Below are 27,177 nucleotides of genomic sequence, written 5' to 3' on the forward strand. Positions count from 1 at the left end.
TATTAATTGACACAATTAACGAGATTATTTATGACAATTTAGAATAGATTTTATGATTAACTACAATCTAACAACTTCGATTCTGCAACCAAAAAAGCCCTTTTACTATTCTATGATAAATTAGTGTGAATTTTCCATTCATAGCCACTTTAAACCTCTACCCACCCCTGGATTCGCTCGTGCCTAAAATACCAAGTTTCCAAATTATTTACTATGTTTTTTATAATACTACATTACCTATTTATTACACTCCCGTTATACCAGATGTCAAAAAAGACAATTTACCAAAAAAAATACTTCCTTGAGCAATTTTGTAATGTGATGCAACGAGAATCTGGTAAGCTAGGAATGGGGTAAATTTATTATCCGGACAGCTAAGGAGTGGAACGCTCTGTTAGCTTTTGTGTTCACTGATCGCTACAATCTGGCCGTCTTCAAATCTAGGGTGAAAGGGCATTTATTGGGCAAGCGTGATCCCTCTTAGTCCACATTTTAGCTGACCAACAGGCGTGATTGTGGTCAAAAGCAAGCCTATTTCTGTGTAAAAACCGGCCAAGAGCGTGTTGGACACGCCCAAGATAGGGTTCCGTAGCCATTACGAAAAATCTAGTAATATTTTTCTAAGGATTTCGTATTGTGTACGGAATCATCTAAGTTTAGGTATATTTTATACCTGAGGCTGCTATTTACTCTATATTATAGGAAGTCGTTAAAATAAATAACCCCGGCTTTATGTCTATGGGAGGTACCCTAAAAAAAAAATTTTACTTTTTTTATTTTACCACTGGCCATTTATCCACTGGCGGCTGATATTGGATATTCATGCCAAATTACAGCTTTCTAGTAGTAAGGGTTCCTAGTTGACTACGGAACCCTAAAAAAGGTAGTGTAGTATTTCAAAAAATGTGGTATTTTGAGAACGCGGTATTTCCGGTAGGAGCGCATGGATCCTTCACATGTAACTGGTAGAAATATTGACAAAATAACTGACCAGCAGCTATCAGAAATCGGCTTTTAGATGTTGCAGAGTCCAAGGATTAATAGAACAAACTTATGAAAAACAATGAATATTCATAAGTATGCAAATGTATGTTTTTTTAACCCGTCGGACGCCCCGTGCGCCACAGTGGCACACTCACGTTTTGTCAATTTTTGTTACTAGTTTCGATCACCTTTTAACATACGGTACTTATTCAAAATTACCCAAAAAAGTCGCTGGCTGCGCGACGGGTTAAAGAGCCTCAATAATGTTTAACAGTAAGTATAAATACAGTAAGTATATAGTATAACATATTAGCGAAAAAATTATGAAGTAATCTCACGTGTCAATGTCTCTTCTTACTCTTTGAGGGCGAAAGAGACGAATAATCACAGCACGTTACGAAAACAGTTGTTTTTTAAATTAGCCATCGATTTTAAATCCGCGTTTAATTCATAATCTTTGGTTAAAATCAGAAAAATAATACAAACAATTTAGATTCAGTTCAGATTTAAATATGAACCAGATTATTACCCCAGTATAAGCCCTTTTAAACATGTTTTTTTTTTAAAGTAGCCTATATATACATATATTTAGTTAGTACCCACTAACTACAATTTTTAAGTAGTAAAGTTGTATAGAGACATCTGAGTGTACAATAAATAAATAAATAATAAAAAGAACATTTTTTTTGTTAAAAACATTTTTTAGGCCTGACACTAGTCACTGATGGCTTCTACACCTGTCATCTGTCATATACTGAGACAATGTGGTCGAAACGTCGAATTAATTTTAGCAATTAATAAGGTAAACGTACGAGTGTTCGTCCCTGTCCCAGTAGTTGTAATCTGAAATTTTGTCATTAGCAATAGAGATGACAGCAGGGTGTCGGCTATTGGGCATTAGCGTGTCAAGCACTGGGACAATTACCTTAATAGTCGTGATTGAGTCCCGACATTTATTAGCTATGACTGAGAATTGCGAAACCGTGAAACGCACTCATATTAAATGAAATAAACCCGAATAACTCACTTCTTCAATCGAGTTTAAATCGACATGTTTCGGGCTAATTTGTAGCCTCTGGGAGTTATCCCTAGGTTATTTAATTTAATATAAACCGTCACGTCCAATATTTAAACCTGAACCGCCTAAACTTTTACCCAAGCACCATCTTGTTCCACCTACCGTAACAGTCTTAACTAATTTGCATTGCTAGTGACTGTGCAAAGTAATTATCGTGAAAGCTTTGCAGTCGTGTTGGTTGTGAATAAATACTGCAGCTGGATGTACCATCAGCCAAATAAGTTGTCTATCAAATTTTAAACGAGTTCCTATCAAATGAATATGTCGCTAAAGTCGAACTTTCAAGTTGGCAGACACGTCTATTTTCATTATTGTTTTGTGACATGCAAACGATTATCAACTTTAGGGTGGTAGACCAGATATTTGGCTGATGGTACACAATACAAGAACTTTGAACAATACAATACAGTACGATAACTCTTTATTGAACACAAATACATAGTGACATAAAACGCAGGTATATAGAGATTTTCCAAGGTAAGCAATAGGGCTTATCGTTTCAGAGCGATCTCTTTCAGGCAACCTTTACAATAGACGGATATAAGGAATTTGAACTTTACATGGGTGTGTGTATTTTTTTAATGAATTTTAATGAATTTAAAATATTCGGACTTTTTCTCTTTTCATTGTAGTAGTCTACTCTTCTTTCTGATGCCCTGTCAATCGTTCAAAGGTTAACAGAGATCTATTTGAGGGATAAGTTCCTCTTGTACATATCTTTCTCTTTTTAACTGTTACTATTGTCTGTTGTTTTCAGTATCGCTTACCACTTCTGGTGTACAATAAAGAGTCGTTGTATTGTATTGTATAATGAAGATTTATACAATACAATGATTCGAGCGTTTTGAACGCCCAGTTTGTAGTTTTAGTATTTTTGATTAACTGTTTCGATCAATTCACAAGTCTTTTTTTTCGATTTATGACACAGAATGGCCGTAACTTTGAGAGTATAGGTAGAATTTCGTTTAAATATCTATATACTATGTCAAAGATATTCCATTACACTGTGCATACTATGTTAAATGTACATGTTTCATCTGCAGTATTTATTGCACAATTCATAATATAATTATAACTATATCACTCGTTAAAACTCTAGAATATCTTAATGTCCAAGTCATATCACGAAGCTATGTACTACATTGTTTCTAATTCTAACCATCCTGTCTTGTTTTTAGAACTAACATATCGTTGATTACGAAAATATAGCGAAATGGTATTTGCTTGCAATTGACTAGAAATTAATTTAATTGACAAATTAAATTTTAATGAGGTAGTATGAAAAAACAAATGTTGAAACTCGTGGCATACCTAGCCATATACCATGAACATTGTATTCACTTTTTATTATATTTTGTTTCATGTACGACTAAAAACATAATGTGAAAAAGTAAAATTTTAGACTAATTGACAAAATTTATTCTTTAAGCAAAAGTAATTAGGTAAACAATGTTGACATGTTATAATACTGAAAAATGCATAAATAAAAGACGCGTAAGTTCTTTGGATTTAGGCCATGTTTCACCAGTCGTTGACAAATTTTATGTGACAGATCAATATGATGCGTCTCTGTTTATTCGGATGAAACATACAGAGACGGCATCACATTTATTTCTCACATAAAACTTATTAATGAGTGGTGAAACGAGTCCTTAATTAAATACAGTCGGCAGGTAACAATTTAAGAAAACCTACGCGTTTTTCTAAACTAGGTGGTTAAAAAATACCTTGTTTATAGTACTGTCCACGAGTAATCATAAAACGGGAACGGAAGCCACTGAACAATGAGCCTTGCGGCGATGCGGATAGAGTCCAGAGTCGCGGGGCCAGCGCGGCCGGTCGCGCTCCTATGGAATACGCACCGATTGAAGCACTTTACTGGCCTGGAAATGAATTATACAATAAGTTAGGTAAGTATAATAATGTAATTCATTGCGGTCCTTTAATAAATGAACTGAAAAAATTACTTTGCTCACCCGCGACCTCGCAAAAGAGGTCCTTGAAAGGTCGCGGGGGAGCAAAGTAATCGTTTCAGTTCGTTGATATGGGCTTCCGCAAAGTAACGCCTTTTTTAATAGTTGTTTATGCAACAGTCTTATAAGACAGGTCAAAAAAGGCGAGCGGCGCGAGTTACGACGTGAGCGTAGCGAGGGGTTTTATTTAGGGGTTGCAACTAAGTTAGCCTACATGTCACGACACAGTTCACGAGCAAGTGTGACGGATAAAGTGTTAGAGCGGGTATAGTTTAGCGGGGATCGTTACCTCGTACTCCTGCTGGGAGGCCATGACGCCGGTGACGGCGAGCAGCTGGTACTGCCTTGCGCGCAGGGCGGGTGCGCCGCGCCGCAGCAGCCGCAGCGCCGCCGCGCACGCGCACGCCGCGCCCATCACCACCTGCCGCACCTGACGACAACGCCGTTGCGCGTGATATACATTTTTCACTTCTCATGCCGCCAGAGCCCAATTGCATAACAAATTACAAGCGATTTTCTATTGAAATTCACTAATATTATTTGCTTTTAATTTGCAATGCTATTGGGCCCAGAACGCCATAACGCCGAAAAAATTACGAGTGCCACAATTCTATATAAATGACACTTTTTTGTATAAAAAAGTCCCATAATTCCAGCAAAAATTAACAGTTGTTGAGATAATTTTAATTTATTCAATTTCATTTTTTCATCATTAATTCAATTACACTTTATGAATAATTTATTTAAAAAATTAGCACTGAAACAACTTTTTTTATTTCTTAGAAGAAGGGTCAATCTTGACGAGTCTTTTTATTGAAAAACGTTGTAAAAAATAGTGTGACCTATGAAACCGAAAGAATGTAAATGACCCATAGTCCTTGCTTTATGTGACTTATTTTTCAAAAATGTTGAATTTGCCATATCCTGTATCATCATCATCATCCCAGCCTATATACGTCCCACTGCAGGGCACAGGCCTCCCCTCAGAAAGAGAGGGCTTGGGCAGTAGTTCCCACGCGGGCCCAGTGCGTATTGGGAACTTCACACATACATTGAATTGCTTCGCAGGTTTGTGCAGGTTTCCTCACGATGTTTTCCTTCACCGTAAAGCTCGTGGTAAATTTCAAATGTAAATCCTGTATATTACTATAAAAATATAGATACACAGAAAATGCTTAGCGAAGACAAAAATTAATTGGGTAAAAATTTGGATTTATTGCGATTTTTTGAAACATCTATATGTCAGCCTCTTTCTAAAACTCTTTTCTCTATGTAGCAAGTAAGTCATTCTCTGCCCAATCTGGAATTTCAAATCTTTATAATTATAACTCTGTTACATGTAAACGTAGATTAAAAATAGGGAATAATTACTGCAATTTTCTGCCGTCAGAGTGCAGCACTAGCACAAACCGCAAACAGTTTTTTGAGTATCTTAAATGTCCGTAGGAGGCCATAATATCATATTATTTCAATTAAATTTTTGGAAATATAGCTCTATCGTTACTATCGATGTACTCGTAAATATCATGTTATTTTGTTACTAATAAATATGTGATGATTTCTATAGGTACTAATACTCTTTGGTCATGATCCGTCATGGCGGCAAAATATAAAGAAAACTGACGTTGTCATGGCGGTTTGCGCTAGTGTCGCCCCCTGCGCAGAGCTTTGCCTGCCCTATTGTTTTCTGTTCGATAGATAACATGCATGCATTGTCAAACTTAAATCTATAAAATAAATAAAAAATACTCAAATACAATATAAAGGCTGACCAGGAATATAAAAAACCTGACGCGAGGGCAGCACTTCTACGTTTTATATTGCAACATCCTTTACACTTACTATACAACACCTGTCATATTTACAACGGTGTCGGTAATGTTACTTCAAGGAATATTTTCTAATCCCTCAGACTTTTTCAATGACAAATACTTTTATACATTGTGAATTATTTTCCTTCCAAGGCTATGGATAATCTTCGGCATTTTAACGCACAAAAACACAAAATAACACTTTAAAATACCACGCGCAAACAACGTTAAACTTTGACAGCAATAGACAGATGACATTTGAATTTAGTGTTACCAGTGCAAGAAATTAGGTTTTTTATAATTCTGGTCAGCCTTTACTGTCTAACTTACTTGCGCAGGCGAGTGCGAAGGGTCCAACACTAATAACGTCGCTTTGCCGTCTTTGTGTTTCTCGTACCCTATTATCGTTCTCGAGTGACCTGAACAATAATACTTCAATTAGGATGGTTAGATCATTTTCCAAAAATCGTTATTTATCTGTTGCGTAACTTCCATTCGCGTTTTTCCCCAAATCGTTACTACTTTGAAAAAATCTGGAATCTAAAATAGTAGTTCATAAGGTCCACTCAGAAAAATTATCTCTTTTGAGGTACGACTTTTTTTTAAGTAGTGGCGAAATGCTTCTTTTCTCACTATAGTTTTTTACTGAAGCTAATTTTCCCAATCGTGTGTCGCCCCAAAGTGAAACAGTGTCGACGGATGAGCTCCGCACGGAGCATCTACTTCGGTGTGCTTTTGGCCCTTCGGGCCGATGCAAACGTAACTTAACCTAAACCTACCTGTTTCTGTGTCAATCAAAATTGGGGGAAAACGCTATTGTGAAAATCATCATCATCCCAGCCTATATACGTCCCACTGCTGGGCACAGCCCTCCTCTCAGAACAGGGGGGTTCAGTGCGGATTGGGAACTTCACACGCACCATTGAATTGCTTCACAGGTTTGTGCAGGTTTCCTCACGATGTTTTCCTTCACCGCAAAGCTCGTGGTAAATTGCACATGAATTTCGAAAAACTCAGAGGTGCAAGCCGGGGTTTGAACCCAGGACCCTCCGCTTGAGAGGCGATAGGTCAAACCACTAGGCCACCACATTGTGAAAATAAGCTTCAGTATAAAATCAGTGCGTCCTACCCGTCATGACATACGGAGGTGAAACGTGGACACTCACAGTAAGGCTAATCCACCACTTCAATCGCCCAGCGAGCTATATGGAACGAGCTATGCTCGGAGTTCCACTGAAAGATTGAATCCGCAACGAGGCTATCTGACACAGAACTAAGGTCATCAACATAGCTCAGAGAATTAGCAAGTTGAAATGGCAGTGGGCTGGTCATATGTATATGTCGAAGAACCGACAACCGCTGGAGTAAACGAGCTCTTGAGTGGAGACCGCGTCTTGGCAAACGTAGTGTAGGGCGCCCTCCGGCCAGGTGGAGTGACGCTCTGCGAAAGGCTGCTGGTAGAAGCTGGATGCGTCGAGCCGAGGACAGGGCGCAATGGCGCTCTTTGCGGAAGGCCTATGTCCAACAGTGGACTGCTATAGGATGATGATAATGAAAATATCATATTAAGAAAAAACGCGAATGGTGCTTTTGCTACTAGGAAATAACGATTCCGGTAAATTGATCAACCAACCGGTAAAGTAAATTTTTTGATAAAATGCCATTATATCAAATGACCATTATGTACTTTTCTGACTCTATGGAATTTTATACGTATAGTCACCCAATTTGATTCCTAGGCTACCAAGGAACCTTGTCATAGTAAACAATTGAGGAGGGGAGGCTCCAATAAAGAGATCTCTCCAGGCTGTTGTTATGCCTGGGGACTGAAGTCCGAAGGAAGAGCTTCGGAAGTTGTCTATATGCGTTCAAGTTGAGAAACTTCGATAGCGTCATGCAGGACTCGGTTGGGGTGTCTATATGTGCTCACTAGATGGCACTAGGAGTCGCTATACAATTTTATTTGTCTATAACAATGTTTATAGAATGGCTTAGGAATCAAATTGGTTGACTGTACCCTCTCTAACCACTGGGCCATCCAGTCTGACTGTACCTTGATGCTGCAGATAGAGCGGCGCCTTGAAGCCGCCGGGGTCCTCTGTGAAGTACCGGAGTACCCAGTCGAAAAGTGCGGGGTGCCCGCCGTCCGCACTCGTCGGCTTGTGGAAGTCGATCAGCTGGCAACTGACGCACCGAAATGGTAATATATGAGTATTGGTAGATTGAGGGTAGTTATTATTAAGTACTAGCTTTTGCCCGCGGCTTTGCTCGCGCAGAATTAGTATATAGTTTAAAACTTTTTGATCCCACAGGAACCATACATTATTTCGGGATTAAAAGTAGGCTATACGTATTAATCCGGGGTATATATTACCTGTATGCCAAATTTCATGTAAATCCGTTCATTTAGACACTAGGACGTTTCATCCTTCGGGCTTTTTGACCATGGACAATGTGACACCTGGACTTTCGGACATTTGGACATGTATGCCCCTAAACGTTCCAAACAGCATATTGGCGAAGTTTATGTACCATATTGGCTAACTGTATGTTACTTAAATGATAGACGCAACAAAAAGATGATTTTCTTTCATAAATAATAGAATATTTTACAACCACTGCATACTAGATTAGTCAAGATGAGGTCAAAATGAGTTTAAACAAAGTCAACACATCTTTCTACAATTTTAGGCTGCAACAAGCAAATCACTTCAAAAAAGTATAGAAGAGAGTCTACTAACCGTATCCTGAGCGACGACAGGACTGTGACCACCTCGCAGGCGCCGATCCACTTGCGTGTGTTGTGGAGTTTGCAGCCCAACTGCTCGGAGCCCTGTTACAAAATTAAGATTTTTTTGTTAAAAATGTAATTGTGCTTTATTTTTACCGACAAAGTTAAGCGAATTAGCTCATTGAAGTGGCAATGGGCAGGCCGTATAGCACCGCATGGAGACCGAAGATCGGCAAGCGCAGCGTAGGACGTCCACCAACGAGATGGACGGATGAGCTGGGTAAACCGCGGGGTCAAGGCGGATGCAGGCCACTTTCAACCGAAGCAACTGGAGATATATGGGGTAGGCCTATGTCCAATAGTGGACGTCCTACGGCTGATATGATGATGATGGAAAGCTTGTTTTATGAAATCGTACCTAGTGGTATGGTTTATATCAATCCAATTTATGAAAAGTGTAAACAAAGACGCCATTTATTCGACCAAAGACATTTAGTGATGTGAAAACCTAGAACCTAGTGCAAAATAATTAATCTGTTCAGTAAATCGAAAAGCAGTAACTATTTTCAAATTTTAACGTAAGTAAATAAAAATCAAAAATTGAGGCGCAAAATAGAGAAACAACTCTTTTTTGTTTTCAAGTTTACATTTAAATCATATTTAATACCTTAAAATCGTACCTACCTTAAAAATATCGAGAATGCCACAGTGTTGCGTAGTCCCGTTTTGTTCGGAAAAAAGTGAGGACAAAGGTTTCCGAAAGACGAATCTGTCCCAAAACGCAGACATTCATTGCCCCGTAACGCATATTTGACATAATTAATTTCAGGTATTGCAAAATATTCACAAAATTATTCTAATCATAAATAAACCCGCGTAGCTCCTCCAAAAACAATGAGATTTGACATTTCGGAGACCTCACGCTACACTAGCGCCTCTAGCGGCAAATTCATACGCGATAGCCCTCATTGGTTAGGTTAGGTTACAAGTTTGTCGTATTATTAGTATGACGTTACCTGTGTGTCAAAACCCATTTGCCAAGCTCTCTCCACCAATAGTTGCAAGCGGGGGATGGATGGCGCGCATTCCTCCTGCTCTGTCACGCAGCTAAGTAGCGCACTGTATTGGGGATGCTTGACGAGTGAGGAGAGGACCATTTGCATGTTCCTGGGGAAAGAGATATAGTATGCCATGACGGGGACGTATCTGAATATCGAAAATTCACTCTTAGATCTAAAGTTAAAAAGTCGACGGTCAAAATATCGAAAGTTGTTAGGTTAGGTTCGATATTTCAATTTTCGATTTCCAAATACGTGCCCGCTAGAACATTGTGTAAACAATAAAAATCTGTACACATTTTTTTCAAGTTTGATAATTGATCTTTAATTTGTTCTAATGATATATAAAAAAAAGATACAATACAATAATTCTTTATTGCACACCAACACTGACTGAGACACTGAGATACTGTGTAATTCTTAGTGAATTCTTTTCACGAGCTAATGTCGCCCCCTGCGCAGAGCTGTGCGTAATATGCCCTATTCAGTCTACCGATTTTTCAATAGTTTTTGAGAAATCTTTACTATTCAACTTCCTACTGCACCGGGCTCGTGAGTGTCTGTGCGGGCAACAACCGCAATCGCCTTATGGCCGTCGAACGGGGAACCTGTACCACGACGACTTTTGTGTAGTGTTTTTCAGTTTAAGAAGATAAGTAATTAAATTATTAGTGATAGGAGACTTATTATATTCGTTTTAATAGCTATAGCTAATGCGTTATCGCTAATGGACGCAATGTTTTGGTTGTAAAGCAAGAACGAGAAAGGGGCGTCGAGGGAGTTGGAACGTGCGAGGTCATTCAGATAGGGGGTGACCTTAAAGGGACCATTCATAAGACAATTTTGGCCATATTTGACACTTGTACCTACCACCATGTAAGTGCGCGTAACGTTTCACGAAGTCTCTATGTTAGAAATCGCACATTTCAATTTATCAAATCTTATGTAAAAAGGCTCGAGTGCGTAAGTCTTGTACCCTGTAAGGTTTTATACCTGTAGCCGCACCCCCAGCCGCGGTCGCCGTAAGTGCTTGCGTAATGGTCCCCCGCACTGCACAGGTATGTCTTGACTATGCTAGGGTTCTGTGCGTTTAGCTGCGCTATCCGCTCCAGGATCCCTGCCGGGAATAAGATATAATATCGTCAATATACAAGTCACCGAGAGGATTTTTGCCAACATACATAAAGTTGAGGCAACTGAATGATGTCCACGTTGGAATCTTTTGTAACTGATTTTTCTGTCAGTTTTATATAATGTCAACAGGATATTTGCAGCAAGAAGGTTCTCTTCCAACCTTTCATCCAGTCCACTTCAGTTGTGTTAGCATGAACATAGATCCTGTAGATGTTAATATACTGCTCAAAGGAAAATAAGGGCCACGTCAATTTTATGGGTGAAACGAAAATACTAATAAATATAATTATTCATAACATATAAAAAAAATGTCTTGTCTAAAAAATGGTTTAATTAATAGAACATAACACAGTTAAGTACTTAACTTTTCATTCAATTAAATGTATTCAATTAAAAATGAAAACATATTGTTGATTTTACCAGTAAAATTCAGGTGGCCCTTATATTCTTTTGACTCACAAACTCAAACTCACAACATTTATTGACAACAAAAACACAGTAAAAACATAAAAAGGAGAAGAGAGAAAAATTAGAGACATTGTGCTGTATTGTGATGCCAAAAGGACTCGGCTCAGCATGTGCCGTAGCCCTGTAACCAGAGTAGTATAGATGTCCCCTCACCGCTGGTCCGTGAGCATCCAGTGTCCAGTCCGGAGGCCGAAGCGCGCCGCAGCCCCACGCTGCGCTCGTAGTACCCGGCCACCGAGAGCGCCCCGCTGTACACGGCGCGTTTCAAGCTGTTGCTGGCCCGGTTCGTGTAGCCTTCCTCGTCTTCCTCCATCCCGTATTGGGCCTGGACAAGTTGGCAGTGTTGAATGTTGGATAAGTTGGTTATGGCTTGGGTTTATGCAAGGGTGGGATTGATGGTTCATTTAGATTGCTCAGTGTGGGAAAGTCTGAAACTAAGACATACGAAGATCTGTTCTTAGGTACCATGTCATCGATTTTAGTAACAAGAAAAACTGCATTCATACATTTAAAAAAAAATTGCGGATCTGCAAGATATACATTTACATATCATATCAGGCTCTGTATGGATATATAAAGGAATAAAACATTCATATCTGTTTATATTTGGATCTCATAACAGATCTTTTTGCAAACATTAAAACACCTAACCACCTTACCAACATTAAGACGCCTAAACAAATCATTATGCAATCTTGCGGGCACTAAGGTTGACGTCCGAGCGCTCGACACCCTGCCCAATAGACGACACCTTGCTGTCATCTCTATTGCTAAAGACATAAGATTAAAGATGCCAGCTATTGGGACAGTGACGAGCACTCGTACGTTTACCTTGTATGCAATTTTCCGGAATATTAACTATCCTGAGTCTAGGTCATACCCTCTCAGGCTCCCTAACCAAAGGTCACCATGATCATCGGTTTGTCAGTTAAGCACAAAATAAGTAAAGTACGGAAGCCTCACTGCCGTACAAAAGTGACGTTTAGGCATAAGAATCGTGCCTCTGTCCATCGCATAACTCGTATTCACTCGCACGCGGCACGTGTAGTGGAATAGCACACTCTAGGGGGCCCCAGACATCAGAATGAGAGGCCTTGGGCCGTAGTTCCCACGCGGGCCCAGTGCGGACTGGGAACTTCACACACACCATTGAATTGCTTCACAGGTATGTGCAACTTTTCTCAAGATGTTTTCCTTCAACCGTAAAGCTTGTGGTAAATTTCAAATATAAATCCGCAAATGAATTTCGAAAAACTCAGTGGTGCGAGCAGGGGTTTGAACCCACAATCCTCTGCTTGAGAGGCCATAGGTCAAACCACTCCGCCACCACGGCTTCCGTCCGATTAAAAAGGTTTTATAATATAACCAGTTAGTTACCCGTAACATCTGAAACTCGTGCTCCTCGCGGTTCCTCTGCGCCTCGCGCTCCGCCGCGCTCAGCGAGGCAGCCCCGCAGTCCTCGCCCCGCTCGAAGTGCTCCTCAATGTGTTGGATCTGTCAACAGTCCGTAACAATTTCTTACGTGTTTAGAGCACAAAATATCAAAATTATAAAAAAACTGTTAGAACTGAAATTATGTTAATTTCTTTGAATTAGAATAATTTGAATATGGTGTGAATGCTGACAACTGATAGATAAGGCAGAAATGCTATTATTACCCGACTGTGTGTTTGACTCGTATGTATGTATGTACATGGAATAGACATCTATTCCTATGTCCTCTCGTAACTACTCAACGGCTGAGCCGATTTTAATAAATGATACGTCATTGGACTCGTCTTGATGATGCGAATTAGACTGGGTACATTAAATTCTTGAAAAATCAAAATGGCAGATTTTTGGCGCCAAATTGTGTTTTAAAAAAAAACTATCTCATCGAGTAGGGTATCAAATGAAAGCTAATAATTAGCCCATTCTAAATATATATGGGTTATAATGGTTTTAGTCTACCATTTTCACAGAAATATCAAAAAAGTGTGAAATAACACAATAAATTTAAAAAATCAAAACCCAACTGCCTTAAAAAATACTAAAAAGAAGAAAGCAAGTCAAGTGGGCTAGAACTCTGTTAAAGTAGCTTTGTATGTTTGTGAAAATTTCACTGATTTCGAACATGTATATAACTCAATATCTTAAAAAATGTTGCTTAGTCAATTTCTCCTTACAACCATCAATTTCTTTCTATCTAAATTTGTCCCACAGTATTAAGCAGTCACCAGTTCATGTTGTGACAACGGCAGCGGTTGGCAGCACACTGGGCAGTTGCTGACAGGACTCTCTTCCATCATCACTACATCATCACATGATGCATTGTCCACCTGGTCCTGTAATGCCAAACATACTCTATTATTACTTGACATGTTAACCCTTTCGAACCCAGACGAGTAGGTATGAAAAGAGTTATGACAATGGACTTTATATACAATCCATGTCAAATTCAAATGTAAGAGTTACAACCATGGACCTTATGTACAATCCATGTCAAAATTCAAATGTAATGAACCCGCATGATTGTATAAGCCAAGATCATAAGGGTTAAAGTAGTCCATATGGCCTTGTGTTTTGTTCTATATTAATATTGGATAGAACAAAACATAAACTCTAATGGCTATATGAAAAGAGTCACATGTTTTGATAAAACAATTTGGGAAGGATAGTTTGTGGACTGAGGAACAAAATAGACTAGTTTTTATCTGGGAAAATTATATATTTTCCAAAGGATAGTGATAATTGTATGTAATTTAGCAAAAACATTCCAAACCTCAACAATTTTTATTTTATTTTGGAACTACTTTCAATAACATTAAAGAATAACATGATAAGGCTTTGGAATGTTTTTGCTAAACTACGTCCAATTGAATTTCATGCAAATGCAAATGAGCAAATGGTGCTGTGTTGATACCAACAACAGTGATGGCCGTTTGTTCTGAGCTTCATTTTTTTACTATTCTAACTAAAAACTTTTCCTTTAAATAGGTATTTTAAAAGCATCAGACATAAGTTTGACTGCCAGTCACTACAATATACTGCCATAAAAGTAAGGAATTTATTATTATCATCATCATATCAACCCTAGCAATAGGATTGTTAGTAAATAATAGCAAGCAATTGCCACATGATGAACTTTTGAATTAAAACCACTACCAAACTTACCGACTTCTGTGGGCTTAAAATATCCCTGTGTTCCACATTCACATGCACTTCTACTTCCGAGCCATTTGTGAATTCTCTCTCACAAATCGGACACTGATACGTCGAACTGTGAGGACCGGGAGACAATGCCATTGCACTGTACGCTAACGTGGGATTATCCAAGTTCAGCGTTGGATTATCCAACGTCGGATTGTCCAATGTCAAAGTAGGATTGCCCAGCGTTAAGGTCGGATTCACGTTGTTGCTGTTAGCGTTTCCCAACACAGAAGGCGAGGTCAGGTCGAAATGTGCCCGATTTATATGCTCTTCTAACTTTCGAGGGCATGTTGACGTAAAATCACAAAGTAGACACTGCAAATTAATAATACACTGTTTATAGATTTGGTACCTTAGTGACAAGACAATTGACACACGAGAATTTTTTATATTCGGTTAGAAACAAAGTATTTCGATTTTTGGCGGCCTCACGGTATTTCGGAGAAGAAATCGCTCGATCTGTCACTGTCAAAACAAAAATTTGACAAGAGAGCTGCGGTCCGACTTGTTGTAATGTCCCTGGTGTATAAAATACCACTGAATTAAAATCTATATTTCAAAATTAAAATAACTAATAAATTTCCATCTTCTATTATAATGTTTATTCAATCTTAAAATAAAAAAGCAGTCAGCCCATAGAAACTTTAACGCAGAAATTGAAAATGGATTACCTACTTTCATTCGGACCGCACGACTCACGTCATGAATGTGTTCGCGCCTAAAAAGTTCCGCGGCTTTTCAAATAAATACGTATTTAGACAGTAGTTGCCTAGCGAAGTTTATAACTTTCATGGAAAAAATAAATTACCTGAACTGTTGGGCTGGGGGTAGGTGCCGACTTTTTAGGTGTATTTGGTTTCAGTTTTAACGCTAATTGCGATCTTAGCGGCGATCCTTGACCAGCACTTGCCATTGTTAACTGAAATTCGGACAAATTATGTTTTAAATGGTTTTGAAAACCAGTACAACAAAATGGGAGCAATGATAAATATTATGATGCGAACATTAACCTAATAAATCTTCATTATCAAGCGTAGTAACAGATAATAGATCTTCGTTTCGAACTTTGTCAGTTAGTTACCTTGTTTTTATTCGGCGATCCTTCATAACTTCTGGAGTTGTGACTCGGACTCGAATCTGAAGAGTAAGTAATAGCGTAGTAAAAAAGTTTTTATTACTTCTAGTAAAACAAGTAAGAATTCCCTAGCTGCCAGTGGCGTGGAGTGAATATTTTTACAAGCTTTTATTTAGTTTCACCTGTCCCGTTGTCTGTCTGTATGTCTGTAGTTAAATCTTGCAAGTTAAAATCGATCAACTTCCAGTAGTCGAATTGACTTGAAATTTGGCATACTTACTGGTATGTAAATTGTGTGACAATACAATAATTTGGTAGTGACATCCTGGTCGTCCGGTCAGGATCGTCTCCGCAGGATGGAACTCTTCAACGGTTAATGGCATCGACTTGAAATTTGGTATGCAAATGTAGTTTGGGTGACAAATGACAATGCAAGTACAGTCCGAAAAAAAACTTGTATTAAAAATATATTTTTTTTACCAAGGAGAGTGTAAGACGCGTGAGTTAGGTACTTAACGTCTTTGGATTTAACTCTTCGGAGTTAGTGTACACATGCAATAAAAAACACCTGAACGACGACACGACACGGTGTTACGACACCACGCCACTGCTCACTACATAGCAACTACAGGATATTCTGTGACTATAGCACAGAATAAGTACCTAATTTTACGCAGTCGTTACTCGTAAGAAGTAAAGGTAGTCATTTATCTACCGATAATTTTATAAGTAAATTGCAGCCCTTACTTAAATCCTTAAAAATACTAGGTACGTAGGTACTACAGTTTATTAACTTACGTTTCTTATCGTGCCCGTTGACCATCTCCCTCTCTCTCGAACCTTCACGGCTCAATTTCTTCGGAATCACCCCGTTACTGATGTTAATATTCTTGAGCCCATTCGTCAAGTTAATATTCTTCGGTGACCTCTCTTCCGAATACTCTTTATCTTGGTAGCCGTTCTGGTAGGTTTTAGAAATGGCTCCATTGTGGAGGGAGGCGGAGGATTCGGGGCTGTGCCAGCCGTTCATCGAGCCGGGAGTATTGTAGCTGCAACTGTCTGTCGTTGTCATTTTGGAGTCCTCATCGTACCTGGAAATATTAGGCATTTGCTGTCATGACACCTTGTGCCCTGTGCCTGTGTAAAGCTGTGACAGTTCAAAGTATCGATGAAAGAAATACATTTGGCGTGGCCAAGAAAACTTTGCGAATCCTATGATGGCACATTCACATTGTCATGTTAAGGACCGCGTGGCTTTGGGCAGTAGCCCACGGCGCCTACGCCTTGTGCCGCCTTTGTCAATTTTCAATTAAGTGTCCCGCTACACCTACGCACTGATAAAAACTTGGCGATCCGATCTTTTCCATTAAATCCTAAAAATCAGTTTCTGTCACTTCGCCTATGAAATATTGGTATTTATAAATGCGATCAGCTTCCATTTCAGCGTGCCTAGGTAATGCAGATATTGTGTTCTCTGTGAATAAGCTACTGCTTTGGCAACAGTCCAAGTGAGCCAGTCAGTCTCAGACAAAAGGAGTTAGAAGGTCATATCAGTACGTCGGGTACCTATCTGACGTGGTATGGTGAAAGTACAGCGGAAAAGTATGGAACAGATGTATCTACCTAGTGAGAGGGATTCTCTATTTAGTTATTTTTGATTTGTAATGTAATAAACATTAATTATATTATTTGCCAATATGAATCAGTTTGGAGATGAACAATTTGGGAAAATATTTTCGGCGTAACGACAGGATCCCAGGGCTTACCCAGGACTCTGATCATCAATGAACGCCATGAGCTCTCGTTCCGGCGTTAGATAATGCAGATGCGCTCTCTGAACGTGGCCCGCCAACTGCGGCTGAGGCACGCAGCAGTCGCAGAAGGGGCAGGAGGGGCGCCCGGCCACGTGGGCCTCCATGGTGTGGGAGCGCATGCCTTCATCCGTGAGACCCTCGGCTCCGCAGAGCTCGCAGGTGTAGGGGAAGGGGCTGGTCGACATGGCGCTCCTGGAACAAATGGGACAATGGTCATTGTAGGAATCAAAGTCAAAGTACATGTATTATCCGGGCCGGGAAAGAGTGTGACCCGGAAATATATGTATGTCCAGTAATTGACATAGGCTGATGCTAACCATAACAACACTTCACTGATCAACATGTGAACGATGTTAACACTTATCATACCTAAACCCAGATTTTTAATCCCACGGAAAAAATGTAAACAAAGTTTCGTCATTGTCAAAGTGACATTTCAGGGGATTTCAAGGTATGGGCCCGCTAGAAATATTATATAAATTTCTGTTGTTGCAATGTTTTTTGTATTTTCGATAAAAGAGCCGTTTTTACGAGAGACAACTTACAAGTCGTCTTTTGACCGAGAAGTACTCGAACCGGAGTCCATCCTTTCATACAAAAATGAACAAAAAACAACGGAAAACGTAACAATGAACAACTTAACTACAATAAAAATATAACAACAATGTCGACAGCAAAAAAAATAACAGAACAAGAGACATGTATGCGAGCTCAAAGATATCTCCACACTTCGCTGTCACTTTAAGTTTGAACTTTTTGTATAAAATTGTCAGAAGGCATATAGTGATGAAGGAAGGTACATGTTGTGTTAGAGAGAAAACTTAAGAAAGATCGCACAACTACAATTTTCTACAGATTGGCATGGTGAAACTATAAGAGTTCCTTGTAGGACAGAACCCTAAGAACAAATTTCTCTTGGCAGCTTTCGTGCAAAAGTTTGTTGCAAACTTAATTACGAGTAGCCTGCAGCAACATAAATTTTTAATAATGCATACGTGGTGTAAATTTTCCTTCAATAGGTTTTTAATTCAGTCTACACGGAATGACACTGAACAATAGATTTAAGCTATATTTAAAAGGGTGTTCGCGTAGGTATGTAAGAGTAAGATAGATAGACCTTATTTTTTTTAAATTATTTACCAGATGAAATTAAAAGTGTTGTCGGGAGAAATGGTCCGACATTTTTTATTATTGTTTATTTTAATTACATTATGCAGTCAACTTTAGTTCGTATCAAATAGGTACGTATTTTACATTTTTTCCGAGCTGGAAAAACAGGGTCTCCAGTAATCATGGACTGAGTCTACCTCCCAAAATTTTGTTGAAATCGGAGAGATAAACTCAGGGTACAACGGTAGATAGAAACGCCGGTAAACATTAATTAATATATTTAGTTCGTTTCTGTTGTTACTGATGTAACGGTTCGGATGTGTCACACGACCGTCACTGGGAATTAATTAGTAGAAAATTGTTAGTGGGCCATCTATGAAGGTTTGATGGAAACTCGAAACAAAAACATGTCGACAAAGACAGTTAAATAAGAGTAATTGAGATTAGAATGTCGATGTAATTAAAGCAGGGATAATTTAGCAGTCAATTTAATGAGTAAATGTTAAATTTAATTGGAGATTAGAATTGTGTTGTTCGGGTATAATAATTAATGTAAAAAAACGCCATCTATGGTCAATTAAAGGAATTAATGGTAGGCGTCATGGAAAATTAGTGAACTAATGCCGAACTGGTTTAGCGGCAGATTAACCTGGGAGGCTATTTAGTTAGTTTCACGTGGAATTATAGAGGTCGCTTTTGGTAATGGAAATGTAAATTTTATCTAAAAACAAGAAATATGGTCACAAATTCATCAAAAATAGACTTGATATAGTAATAGAATCATTAGTATTAGTCTACAGTAGATCTTAGATACATTTGATGTTAATAATTATGTTAATTTAAAGAAATATCAACGGAAGCATCATGGAAACGGCAAGTTGTCGAAATTAGCTAAATAAGTTAAGAAAAACCGAAAATGCAAGCATTACGTAATCGTAGTATAGATCATTGGTTCATTATCTATTATAAATTTAAGTTTTCATTCAAAACGGAGTAGTATTAGCAGAGTAATTACACATTTAGTTATGATGAAATTACAAGCACTCTGTCGCACTGACTTAAAGTAGGAACGTGGCGAAATTATAAGCAAATTTTGAGTAGCGTTAATACGACAAAGGGAACTATGAATAAGTGGCGCGAATTGGGGATACCAGTTTATAATTGTAGGCAAATTAGCTATTTTATAACGAACAATAGAAGTATGTAATTGGCTATTTATATTCAAAGAGTGTAGGGAGTAATAAGTAGAAAATTATCATTAGAAGTAAGATTATTGTTAGATAGGTTAAGAAAATTAAAACGTTGAGGTAAAATTGAAGTATTTGACAAATACATATAAATATTTATTGAAAATTATTGTTGTAGCACAATATAAAAATGGAACGTATTTACTAGAATAGTTAAGCTAGGATAGTGTCAAGATAAATAGGAAATTTTAGTTCAAAAATAAATTTTACGGTTAAAATTTGGCTATTTTGAGATAAAGATTTGGCAGCAGAAAAAGCGAGAGCGGTCGTAAAATGTCACCGTTGTCAACTTTGGTAAGCTTGTCTTCGTTTGGTCGCTTGTCGCGGATATACCAGAGGTCCCGGGAGAGAAGCTATAAATAGAGGTGACACAAAAAGGGCGGGAGCCAGATGGATTTAGATTTCGTAGAGTCAACATCGTTATTTTGCTAGTCGGGGGGTTTAGTTTCTGTGCGCCATTTTGTTAACAAATTAGAGTCAATAGTATCGGTTAATTTTATTTCATTAATTTTAATTGGGGTTTTTGATTTTATTTAATTTGAATACTTTTAATTTACAAGAAACGCGAGTATTTCTTCAGGAAGTAAAGTGTCGGGTCTTGATCATTAATCTTCGGAATAATGATTAACTCTCTGGTTTTTTAATTATTTGTGAAATATTTAGTGCTGATTTTCATTCGGAAAATCTTTATGTGAGGGACTTTGCGGTCTTGTGGCGGTGAAGTCCTTTATTTGTTCTTGTAGTGTGGTGATCGTTTTATAGCGTTTCATTTCAGCCTACGTATATTTTGTACTAACCCATAACTTTTCTGTGTTTTTCCCAACTTAATGGAAATGACTTTGGTTCCTCCATAACGTACCTTGGTTGAGCTTTAAGTCCGTCTATATCGTCTGACACCTAACGGTGACAACCGTGGACGAAATAGGCTTCCACTTCCTGAAGCTGTGGCGGCTTCAGCGGCAAATTACTGTCGTACCAGCCACCAGTGGATTCTGTTTGTCTTTTGTAACGACTAAGTAGCGCTCGTCGAAGTGAATGCGTGTCTTGTTGACGCTTGGTTTGTACTTAAGAAACTCAGAATTCCTGTCCCTATTTATTTACGTATTTATGCACAACGTTAGGTATTCTGCTGTTTCCGCGGGCTCTCCGTCATAGGGACTTTCCTTCGGGAAAGTTGAGAGCTCAGCACCATTTAGGGACCGATAGGGCTTTAGGTATACACACCATCATTGTTGATAGGAGATTAGAAGAATTCATTGCACCGTGAATTTCTACATTACACTAAATGTACATGTGGGATTAATTCTCTAGTTTTGCTAATCACAGACAGAGAGTAGGGGCCTCAGGCAAGCTTAAGCACATTGTAGGATTTATTAGGGCTATATAGGTAGGAAGTTCATAGGGCTTACCTAGAGTAGCGTTTCCTTACACCGGAAAAGTTACTATTTTAACTCACCGCAATTAGTTCACCTATGAGGGTTTTCCTCCAAATTGCTAAACTCCAACACAGAGCTAGGGAAAGTTTAAACTCGCACACACATAGTTTTAAGGCATAAACTAGATTTTAAGTATATAAAATATAAAACATAAAATTTATTTAAGTACTTACGTCTAAACTTCATTATACAAAACTTAGTTCATAAGAACTTGACTACGAATAACTTTATTAAATTAGTAAGTTGACTTCAATTTAAAACCAAAATACGGTTTGATCATTTTGTTAAGAGTAAATAACAATAACATATTTTAGCTGTCTTTCCTATAATGAATAAGCGGGAATTGATATGACACGATCTCATAGCTAAATGGACAATTAAATGCCAGATAATTTACTGAATAATATTTAACACAATTATCATCTAATTTCGATTTGAATTACGATTGCCAGCTAAAATAAGCTTTGTTTTGATAAAATTAATATCAAACATCATATTCATACTTTTGATTAAGATCTCATCAAATTATATCTAGTAATAAGTTAGAGATAAATCGTAGAGGGTTTTGGACCATCTATCAATTAAAATACAAAAGTCTTTCGTGTTATAAATACATACTATCTGTTTTAGTTGTCGTACCTACTTACATTGAGTGAACGGATGTAGAAATCCTGACTACGGTCGATAGCTTACGTTGACACATACCAGGCAACAGTCTATCTGGAAATTTACGTACTTTTCATTCGATCTCGATTTAAACATAATTGATTAAGGATTGATAGTTGAAACAGTTTATTGTTCATTTAAAATATATGAATTGAGACAAAACTAGTCATAGACGAGTCCAAAACCTAATACAAAGGTTATCTTGAATACCCAAGGGTTATCTAGTTATAAGCTAGTTAGATTATTATTAACGCTTGTGTTCTGGGCGTAAAGTATAGAAATCGGTACTTACTTTCTGCTTTACTCTGGTAACGCCAAATGCTGGTAGAACTAGAAAATTAGACTAAGTAGATAGCTCATTAAAATAAGTGAAAGTCACTATGAGATTAGTAATTATACCAACATAAAATTATGTCAAATTAAGACATTCCATATATCTAAGATAGATAAGACATAATCTAAATTAAGAGATACTAGTGCCTGCTGAAAATGAATAGCTGTAGTGTCTAAACTCATTCCTGAACTAATTAACAAGGTTATAATTAAGCATCTCATAGAGTACTTCTAATATAAGCATAGAATAAGTAACCATAAGTCTAAAATAGATTCAACTTCTTACAAAACATTGTGTTTTGTATTTCCATACTTTGATTTGAATGCACCGAAAGTTAGTGCTTAGTCTAGTAAAATCATAACTTGACATATCCATAGAGATATATTGCTCTGGTGTGCGACTGGATGAAGGACGAAGGGGCAAGGAGGTAGCGTCCTTCCGGGACCTTGGGTCCCGGTAATAAACTTAGTTTTAAGTCAAAATAGATTCAGAAGTAATACAAACACAAACTCTATCCGTAGTGAAAATATTTCCTCTCATTTTTCCAACTGATTATTCTAGGTAACCTGAAAGATCCATTTCTAGAACTATCCAGTCTAAACATACTAATATATCTAAATTCACATCTCAGTAATTAAAGTTTCACCCTAAAGTTCAGTAGAGTTCAATCTAGAGTCAAAATTATCACGAAGTTAGGTACTGCTTAATTAATTATAACATTAGAAACACAACTGTAGGCTTTTCAAATTAATTCTCAAATAAAAGCACTTAGGTTATTGCTGGGCATAAGGTAGGTTCCTATTCACTAGACGATTCACGATCACAAGGCCATAAATTAATTTAAGTTAAATCACCATAAGTTAAGTGTAGTATTAAGTAGGTTAAGAAGGGGTAGTTAGTTAGTCTTTAAAATTAGCTATTAATTCAAGGCCAGGATGCAATAAACTTCAGTCACATATAGAGTCTCAAAGGGCTTATTACACTGAGCTGTAATAAACTATCGGTACCTATGGAGCAGGAGAAGGACAAAGAGTACCTAGTGGTACTGGTCGAAAATCATCTAAATACTCTTAATACTCAATACTCAATACTCAATATTTTATTGCTTTTCCAACAATGTTGGTTACATTGTTTATTAGAGAGCGGTTTGAAGTAGCGATTACAAGTTTAACATGGATAAGACTAGTACATGTAAGTAGGTATCTAGTTTAAAATAAATAGGATTATGTTTTAGCTGTATAAAACTCTTAAATATTTTTCTTTACTTATAGTTGGTTGCAAGAATAACATTTATTGAATTTTATTATCTATAAGATTGCATTGCGGTAAGTAAATATAAATAAGTAATAAGATAACTGTAAGACCAATAAACAACATGATATCTAATCAATAAATCTAGATATCTACCTAACCAGTCGCACTAGTTATATCCATATTAAACTTGTAATCGCTACTTCAAATCCGCTCTCTACCTTATTACCGTGACAGAAGGGTCGTGTGTATCACTTTGAGCATCGTAACCGCTCTTCCACTTCTGCTGCTGGGTGTACTAACCTAAACCCTATTTACGTATGTTTATTATGTCAGGGTGCCAGCAGCCGGTGTATGTGTCGGCGGCCGATCGTAAAATATGCCAGATCACGAAATTCCTAGGCATATCGTGAAATGGCGCCATTTCATGATATGACTAAAAGTTGGCCAGGCATATCACGATGTGCCTGCGAAACAATACGGCAGATCGATTAGAGAAACGCATTCGTCGATATTCCTAGCTCTATACCGGGCACATCGTGATATTCCGAAAAGAAGAAAAATTTAGGTACGACGAGCGAAGCGAAGAGTGGTTAGTATGAATTGTGACCACAACGCACGAGACAAGCGAGCGAAGCGAGCGTGCCGCGGTAGCGGCCGGCGAAGTGCCAGAACCGAGATTTAATGATATGCCTAGGAATTTAATGACCTGCCTAAACTGGCCAAATCGTGAAATGGCGGCGTTTCATGATATGCCTAGGAATTTCATGATCTGCCTAAACGTCACTTGGCAAATCGTTAAAAGATGAGTGTTGAACGAGTGGCGGATGTTCCTTAGCCAATTCATGAAATAGCGCCATTTCACGATATGCCTAGCAATTTCGTGATCTGGCAGATTTTACGATCGGCCGCCGACATATGAATTGTACTTATAACACACTCACTATTTCTTTTACAGAAAACATAATAATATGTGAGTAGGTAGTTAGGTAGGTAGTATTGTAGTTAATATGCCGCAACGGTTTTTCCTCGTTACCTCGTAACATAACTTTAACCTTCTTAAATGTGTCTACCTATTGTAAATAGGCAATTCCACGTTTCTGTTTTTCTTTTGTTTTGTAAAAAGCATCCCCTAATGACTCCCTAATGAGGTAATATTACGTGTGCACGGCACATTAGAGCGTGTGTAGAACTAAATCAGTTTGTTTCTTTCAACCGATAATAGTAGAGGAACTGCAGTCTGTAGTCACGAGAACTGTTAATTTTGTTTATTAGGTCTAAATTTGAAAAACTAATGCGCATACCTATGCAATGATACATACTACATATCCTTCGTGTTGTCTATTTGTACTTTAATTTAATATTGTCGTGTCTTGTGTTGTGAATAAATGTCGTATTTTCTTTCTTTTTTTTAAAATCGCTCCTAGGGTTCCTGACATGACTTACAGGAAAATCGGGAGCTTGAACTGTTTTTTACCCAACTATCTCGTGAAGGATGTAGTTCTATCCAGAAAAATTGTATAGTTTACACTATACATTTTATAAGTTTCCACCACCAGGAGTTTTCTTACCATCAGGAGACCCACTTGCTCGTTTTCCATCCAATCGATTAAAAAAAAAGTTAACACTTTAAATTGGTACAGTTTAAACTATAAATTGTTCACTATACAATTTTTCGGGATAAAAGCTTCGGGAAAAAAGTGAGCGCGATAAAAAAAAACTTCGCAGATGTAGTTGCGGGCAATAGAGAGCTACCTGGTATGGAGATAGTTTGAGGTTCTGAGAAGGGTATAGGATAGTTTTATCCCGGGAAAATTGTATAATTCTCGCGGCCGCGCGCTTAGTAAATAAATTTATTTATTTGTCGCGATAAACCTTCGATAAACGAAATTCATTGAATTCCAAATTATTTTTCAACTTTGACGATTTGACGACCAGATGGCCTAGTGGTTAGAGACCTTGACTTACGAAGCTTGATGTCCCGGTTTCGATTCCCGTGTCGGGGCAGGTATTTGTATGAAAAATACGAATGTTTGTTCTCGGGTCTTGGGTGTTTAATAATAATATGTATTTAAGTATGTGTCTATTTAAGTATATAATTATATTTATCCGTTGCTTAGTACCCATAGCACAAGCTTTGCTAAGCTTACTTTGGGACTAGGTCAATTGGTGAGAATTGTCCCGTGATATTTATTTATTTAACTAACTTATACTTGCTAATAAAGTAAGTAAGAATTATAAGTCCGCAAATGTACATGTATCTCAACGCTTGTTAATTGTTTTTGTTTCTCTATTTCTTATACAATCCACATTATCCATACTAATATTATAAATGCGAAAGTATGCGGATCGACATGACTTTTGGCATAAGTAGATATATTTTATGGGCCATATTTTTTATCCCGGAAAAATGCGTCCCGAGGGAATAGCGCGCGATAACCGAATTCCACGAGGGCGAAGCCGCCGGCAAAAGCTAGCAAAGAGTTTACAAAGTACTAACAATACACACAAACCACACTTCCAGATCAACAGTGCGTCAATTAAAAATAATGCACCAAAAGTTGATAATCTTAATTAAAATGATACTTATTCCGAATATCTAATCTTTAAAGAAATAAGTACGTACCCATACATGCGAAATAGTAGAGGTCAGACTGACACGACCCTTCTGTGTTTGTCTTTCTAATTGCGACTGTCACGCTATATTGAAATTAAAAACTTATTTACATTAATATTCTACCTACTAGACCGACTATAGGTACTTACCTAAATTGTTGCACCAACTTTTGTATGATTACTAGATTTTACCCGTGGCTTCGCACGCGTAGTGTTATCTCATCTATTAGATTCAGCAGTTGAATTGGATTTCCGGGATTTTACTAAGCTCTTATGCGAATCCCCAAAAATTACATAGCGGATGTCATTAAGTTGTAGTTTATGCCGTAAGGCACACCAATAATAATATTAATATAAATCAAAAAAAGTATTTAAATCAAAATTCTGTGAAAGTTCGAAATAAAAGGCTTTTTTATCAAGTGCGAGTTATTAAGTAGGTATTCTTAGGATTCCTAATAATTTGAGCATGGTTTCTGTTCCTAAGTTAAGAACATAGACCCATACCCAAATTAATTTCAAAGTTGGTTCGACGTGATGATTATTAAGTAAGGTATATCGCGTTAGTAGGAACAAAAAATACCTATTCGCTGTAATAACCGTATAATTCCCTTGTTCTTGTTAAGTATTCCTTAACATGCGATAAAAAGAGCAAGAAAAATGTAGTATTACTAAATGTATCGCAAAAATTTGGCACTGTTTACTTTTTTACATAACGGCAACTTGCAAACAAACTTAACTAAATTAAAAACTTTAACATGCAACAAAGAAACAATCCAGACGTTTCTATAATTAGACGATAATTGATTTTTCACATAATTACGTTCACATAGAAACCAAACACAATAACGATATTAGGTTGAAGTCAAATCGATAAAATTACCGCAGTTTTGTTTGTAAGGAAATAAAAGGCTCTTCTGGTACAAAAACTAAAGACTTCAGTTACATTCTACCACAATGCTTTTTGAGAACGGTTTTATGATTAAAACAAGAACTTTTTAATGCAATTTAAAAATAAAAAAAGGTTTACTCACCCTCAAGTGGCCAGTATTATTATTGTCGAAATTTTGCGGTTTTTCCGCCCGTGTCACAGCACTACCTATTCATTTCACCTGTTTCCGAGTAACCGATTAAAGCTATCATTTTCTAACATTACTAATAAAATTTACACAAATATAACTGGCGATAGGTTGGGAAGCGCCATT

The 27,177-nt window shown here is 37.6% G+C and overlaps 1 protein-coding gene across 1 annotated transcript; it reads right to left on the bottom strand.

Annotated features, from left to right (window-relative positions):
* Positions 1 to 1,544: 1,544 nt before the first annotated feature.
* LOC141440990 (zinc finger-containing ubiquitin peptidase 1-like) lies at positions 1,545 to 27,177 on the bottom strand. The gene is made up of 16 exons (XM_074105588.1): positions 27,007 to 27,177; positions 17,268 to 17,507; positions 16,300 to 16,592; positions 15,508 to 15,563; positions 15,235 to 15,345; positions 14,391 to 14,741; positions 13,454 to 13,561; positions 12,615 to 12,731; positions 11,391 to 11,562; positions 10,629 to 10,752; positions 9,594 to 9,744; positions 8,588 to 8,679; positions 7,900 to 8,030; positions 6,177 to 6,265; positions 4,325 to 4,465; positions 1,545 to 3,945 (listed from the first exon to the last, which is right to left on the bottom strand). The coding sequence occupies exons 2-16, from the start codon at positions 17,498 to 17,500 to the stop codon at positions 3,910 to 3,912; spliced, it is 2,205 nt and encodes a 734-aa protein (XP_073961689.1). The 5' UTR covers positions 17,501 to 17,507; positions 27,007 to 27,177; the 3' UTR covers positions 1,545 to 3,909.

The sequence above is a fragment of the Choristoneura fumiferana genome, chromosome 23 (genome assembly GCF_025370935.1).
Source record: "Choristoneura fumiferana chromosome 23, NRCan_CFum_1, whole genome shotgun sequence".
Lineage (NCBI taxonomy): Eukaryota > Metazoa > Arthropoda > Insecta > Lepidoptera > Tortricidae > Choristoneura > Choristoneura fumiferana.